General features: G+C 46.9%; 1 protein-coding gene across 1 annotated transcript in view; it reads left to right on the top strand.

Moving 5' to 3' along the window:
• Tiam1 (T cell lymphoma invasion and metastasis 1) overlaps nt 1-5,286 on the top strand; it is a 377,147-nt gene extending 371,861 nt beyond the window's left edge. The window contains exon 29 of the mRNA XM_026787829.1: nt 3,167-5,286. Within this exon, the coding sequence (XP_026643630.1) occupies nt 3,167-3,636 (470 nt within the window). The 3' untranslated portion in view covers nt 3,637-5,286. The remainder of the gene's footprint in view (nt 1-3,166) is intronic.
• Nucleotides 5,287-5,820: the final 534 nt, after the last annotated feature.

Genomic DNA, 5,820 nt, shown 5'->3' with positions numbered 1-5,820 from the left:
GGGGGGGGGGGTCCTGGGGACTCTTCTCTTTGTTTCCTTTCCTTCTCTTCCCTCAGCCTTCCCTTGCTGCCTTCCTATTGGCTGGTGAGCTCCTCTGTCATTGGCCGAGCCCGCAAGCCAGTGCATCCTCTTTGGGAAGGGGTCCTCTTGACCTGCTTATGGAATGAGAATCGCTGCTTTGCATGACAGCCAGCTTTGTTTAGTAAAAAGTGAGCTCAGTGTCAGCAAGGTCATAGCCCCCTGTTCTGAGAACACAGCGACTTCACAGTCTGGCAGAAGACACAGCCTGTTCTCAGTGCGGATTCCATGCTCGGGCGTGCTAGGCCAGATGATGCAGAAGCTGCTGACCCCGCTTTGTGCCTGCAGCTTTAGTGGCAGTCTCAGTGTTAATCTGGGGAAGTTTCAGTTGCTGCTGGAAAGAATGGGGATCTGAGCTGGTCCCCAGTCGATGCTCGTAGAGGACTTGTCCCGCGTCTCTGGGGCAGCGAGGAAGGAACACTTGCACTCTGTGCAAATGGCAATAGGACATACCAGAAAGAGTGATATTTTCCCAACACTGGATTTCATGGCACCAACATTCTCATCCTTTCCTAAGATGCAGCCCAGACTTTTTCAGGGAGGGGTCCAGTGAAAGAAATTGTCTTTACATCTGCAAAAAAGCTTTCTGCCCTTGGCCCGACTGCCTCTCCACCAGCTAGTTCTCCATTGTGCTGTAGAGGTTCATGAAGAGCTGTAACTCACTGCACACTTCGTAGGCATGGCCTACCTTGATGCAGGCTGTTATACGCTTTAGGTATCTTGAGTTTAGTGGATGTTGGCAGCGGCTACCTTATGTCTGTCCCTCAGTCAGTTGATAGGCTTATTGAAAACCTCTAACCCAATACCCGCAAACTGTAAGGTTCTCCAAATAAATAGCCTGAGAGTCATACATATATCCGTACCCCCAATTTCTCAAGGTGTACCCCTGTAAAATCAATTCATCAATTTCCAGCTATAGAGAAATTTGTTCAAGTGTTCTCTGTGCTGCCCTTGTCTACTGAGGGATATTTAATTGGGAAATATGCCCCAGCCTCAGGGACCCTAGCCACTAATGTCTAGGCTTCTGTTGTTAACTTGGGAATCTAAATTCAGAAGTGCACTTGCAAAAAAGAAAAGGAGAAAAACACATACACACACACAAACACATTCTGTCTATAGGATCTGCCAATGTCTTTCTACTGAGATGTTCTTGGAAATAGAATAAGAACCCACCACCTGTCCTAGACCATTATGACTGTCAGGAGAAAGCTGTGATATCATAGCTGCTAGCTTTGTCCGATTGAAAGGTTTTTTTTGTTTTTTCTGCCCAATGCCTCATTTCTGGCTGAAAACCATTTGTAGTCCCCCAGCTTTTGAAGTAACTCCCTATCATCCAGCATCCGTGTTCCAATGATTTCTAAGATGGCACTTCGGAGGCTCAGGCAAAGTCTGTCTCCCTGAGACTGAGAGAGACCCAGGGATGACGGCTAAGCAGCTAAGTGTCCTTTTCAGAAAGGACAGACAACTCCGATTCATTCTGCCTTTCGTAAGACGTGTGTGCAGCTTAGATAGCAGTCAAATGCCCTCCCTCCATGCTTGCTCTGGGTGTGATGACTTCAGCCAAGAGCTGAGACTCATGGAGCAGCTAGAAGAATTCGTACCTCTGTCTATGTTCTATAATTAACATTTGCTGTATTGTCACCATTGCCTACCCATCTGCCATCTATATGTGCCATCTTACTTCGACACATTTCAAAGGTGCAGACAGGAGCACACCTGGCCCCTAAATACTTCATCATGAAGATCATGCACACGTTTCCAGCAGGCCAGCAGTGAACTGGTGTCATTCAAAGGCTAGGGAAAGCTAGGCTGTACTGCAGTGGGGTTAGGCTCAACATGAAGAGACGTTCTTTCTTTTTCTTGGTAGGGAAGTGGTTTTTCATTTTCTCCCCTTTGGCCCGGGTTTATTCGTATTTAGACAAGAGCAGTGTCCATTCATTCTGTGTTTGGAGGAAATGGAGCACTTGGAACGCTGGCAACAAGGATCTCTGGCGGGTCCGAGGCAGTCTCACTGCTGTGGAGACTTGGGGTTCGGGACAGCAGCTCCTGACTGGTCTGTGAAGCCCTTCCTCCAAGGAAAGCCTGGGTTGCATTGCACCTCAGGGTGCCCAGTGCAGCAGCCACTAAACTCCTCCAGGAGAAGTGGCATCGTTTCCACGAGAGCCAGTGTGTGTGTTTGTGCGTGTGTGTGCGTACACACACGTGTGTGCTGGGAGTATACATTGCACTATTTGTTTGCTTGTCTTTAGTAATCCTGATTCTCAGAGGATGGTGGGGTAAATGAATAAACTCCAAAGACTTTAGCTTTTCATGGCCCTTGTTCCCTGGTGCTGGAGTGGTGTCTGTTCTTCTTGTTCCACTCAGGTGCTGGTATTTTAACTGCACTGTAGTAGAATTGGCGATTCACAGCATGGAGTTAGGCGTTGGGACTGAGGTTGTGTTTGCTTAGCCTCAGAGTTCATACTGGACCCTATCGGAAAGGGCACAAAAAGCGGATTGGTAGCTCTGTGTCTCTGGTGACTGATTTTTCATATGGGATGGCCAAGAGAATGTGGTTCCCTCTGTCTCACTGCAGGTCCTCAAGAAACCTTTTGTTCAGGTCCTAAGAAAGAAGTGTCCAACCTAGTCTTCCAGACAGCACAGTGGTATGGACACATAACAAAATCCTAGAAGCTTCTCTCAGGCTTACTAAAGACCTCTCTTCTAGCTAAATGACCCTGGGATAATCCCGGGGGAACCTCCACATCTCTGGGCATAGTTGTGTTGATGACAGTCACTGATCCAGCGTTGAGGGCAGCAGCAGGCGTCTGGATTGCCTGTTTTGTGGGTGCACTGGTTAGAGTGAATTGTTTCCTTCCCAGCATTCTCTAGTGTTGTTAATCCTCACCCCTTATTCTCTGGGCCCATCCTTATAGCAGCATCCTCTAGTTTAGTGATCTGAGCAGGTCAGGAACCAGAATGGTAAGGGCTAGACCTGAAACCCCTGAAGCCCATTTACTCTTTATGTTCTTTTTCCTTGCTTCCTGGATTTTCATCTCATGGTAAAGCATGTGGGGGTTTATTTTTATATTTTTGTGTGTGTGTGCAGTGTCTGCCCCAAGCAAGTCTCTTGGGAGGAGGAGGCGGCGACTGGCTCGCAACAGGTTTACCATTGATTCCGATGCCGTGTCGGCTAGCAGCCCGGAGAAAGAGCCCCAGCAGCCCCCCGGCGGCGGGGACACTGACCGATGGGTAGAGGAACAGTTTGATCTTGCTCAGTATGAAGAGCAGGATGACATCAAGGAGACAGACATCCTCAGTGACGATGACGAGTTCTGTGAGTCCGTGAAGGGCGCCTCAGAGGACACAGACCTGCAGGAGCAGCTTCAGGCTGCCTCCATCAGTCAGCGGGCCCGAGGACGGAGAACCCTCGATAGCCACGCCTCCCGCATGACGCAGCTCAAGAAGCAAGCGGCCCTGTCGGGCATCAATGGAGGCCTGGAGAGCGCAAGCGAGGAAGTCATTTGGGTTAGGCGTGAAGACTTTGCCCCCTCCCGGAAACTGAACACTGAGATCTGACTCTCTGGTCTCCTTAGAGACAGTGTGTAGATACGACGCTGGCCCTATCCTCACTCTGCTCACCCTCCTGTGCCGTCCACGAGAATGTCCCCTTAGGTCGCACTGTTGCACACCGATTTTTGGCAGCTGACTCGGGTCTGAAGCCATGCAGCCACCCACCCTTATCATTCTTAATGACATCAGAAAGAATTGTTCAGAATCCCAACTGAGCTCGAGTCCTATCGTCTGTATATTGCCAAGGGCTTTTATTTATTCTCAGTTCATCAGGGCCTGAAGAATTAGAACAAAGAATCGATAGCACTGGAGATCAAACTGTCCCCACCCCAGCAGTCGAAGCAAAGGATCAGAGTGACAAGGTAGCATACACACAGATGTCACAGCTTGTCCTTTCTGAATGCAGTCTCCTAGCTGGGGGACAACCACCTTCAAACACACACCAAACAGTGGAGCAAATGGAAACTTCTGTCCAGCTTGCAGTGTTCCGACTCCTCCCCCTTCAGCAAGCGGCAGAGAATACCTGTGTATTTTAAGAATGTGTGAGGCTAAGGTGGTCGCTTCTGTTTGATGAGCCTTTTATTCTTTCTCTTCTGTTGATGTCTGTAGCTGGTCTTACTCTGTGTCAGTGTTTGAAAGCTCTAGTTTTGCAGAGAATTATAAAGATGCCAAACTCTTGGGAAAGAGATCCAAATTTATCACTGAGAGAGAGAGAGAAAATAACACTATTTTTTTGTATTTTCCTTGAGATGCAGGGGCACAAAGAGATGAGAATTTTACAGTGTTAGGTGTAACTCAGTCTGAAAATGAGGATATAGCCTTTTGCAGAGCGAGCAAGGCACGAGGACTTTATATTTATATATGAAATGGCCAACGAGAAGCTCACGCTAAGAATAAACGATTTTTTTTTAAATGTATGAATCTATATTTGAGATGGAGTTTGGTTGGATGACAGGGACAGGGAATGGGGCTGTGTGTGTGTATGTTTGTTGCACATGGCAGGGGAGGGGAGCCCCCTCCTCGTGGGTTGCCATGACGATCATTGGGTTTTATTTTCCTCCCCATCAAAACTGCATCTTCATCCATAGGTGACTTCCCCCTTCCCTGACAGTCCATGACCAAATCTCAGAACCTCTTCAGACACATCCTTTATGGGTAACACTTACTTCACGCCAACGAAACAGGGTAAACTTGGTAAGGGGCCTAATCTTCTAAACGGATGTCCAAATAGGAAGAGCAAAAACCCATTAGAGCACTTTCATTTTTTAAAAAAAGGTTTCTAGCTTTGTGTTCCTCCCTCTTCCTCCCCACTTCATGATATCCATTCCCTAAGAAGGGTTTAAATAATATGAAAACTTTCTTTTTGGAAATAAAAAAATATATATCTATATATATCTATCTATTTGGTGTTTGATACATCAGTAGGTACTTTAAAGACCTGAATTTTATAGTAGCTTTAGCAATTATATTTTATAAGAATCAGTTATGACTTTATATTTCCAGATAGAGAGTTGAGAACACGATGCTCTAAGCCCCCACCCTGCTTGCTCTCCCGCTCTCCCCGTCCTCTCCTCCCCCTTTCGGGTTTCCAGGGCTTGGAGCTTGATCTTTTCAAAGTTTTATTCTATTAAAGTTTTTGCTATATCTTCTGGTTTTCTTAAAAAGCTTTAGAATGGTTTCTATGCCCTTTGTATTCTTGTCATCTCGGGGTCAATTGCGTCCAGATGGAAACCTGAAGCAGAGGCACCGAGGAGTCGCATTTTCTAGTCTCCCTGCAACACGTCCGTCGGAAAATACTGGAACGCCTGGTGCTCAGACAGGTGCCATTGTCTCTTGTACATAAGGTCATGATGTGTCTATGTCCAAAGTTCTTATATATTTCTTTTATAAGCTGAAAGAAGGTCTATTTTTATGTTTTTAGGTCTATGAATGGAACGTTGTAAATGCCTGTCCAACAATAAAAATGCTGAAAAGGGCCTGGGTGACCCCGTGCCTTTGTGGATACAAGGATGAGGATGAACTAAATGCAGGAGAAAAATTCCTGCAGTTGTCTTTTCTTCTTAAATTATGTGTGTGTGTGTGTGTGTGTGTGTACGCGCGCGTGCATGGTTGTCATGATGTGTCTGTGGATGTTACAGGGCAGCCCACTGTGTGTGTGAGTGTGTGTGTACACATGCATGTCATGGGGTG

Source organism: Microtus ochrogaster, chromosome 2, assembly GCF_000317375.1.
Source record: "Microtus ochrogaster isolate Prairie Vole_2 chromosome 2, MicOch1.0, whole genome shotgun sequence".
Classification (NCBI taxonomy): Eukaryota; Metazoa; Chordata; class Mammalia; order Rodentia; family Cricetidae; genus Microtus; species Microtus ochrogaster.
Note: the sequence above shows the minus strand (reverse complement) of the source record. Positions and strands in the feature narration are given on the sequence as shown.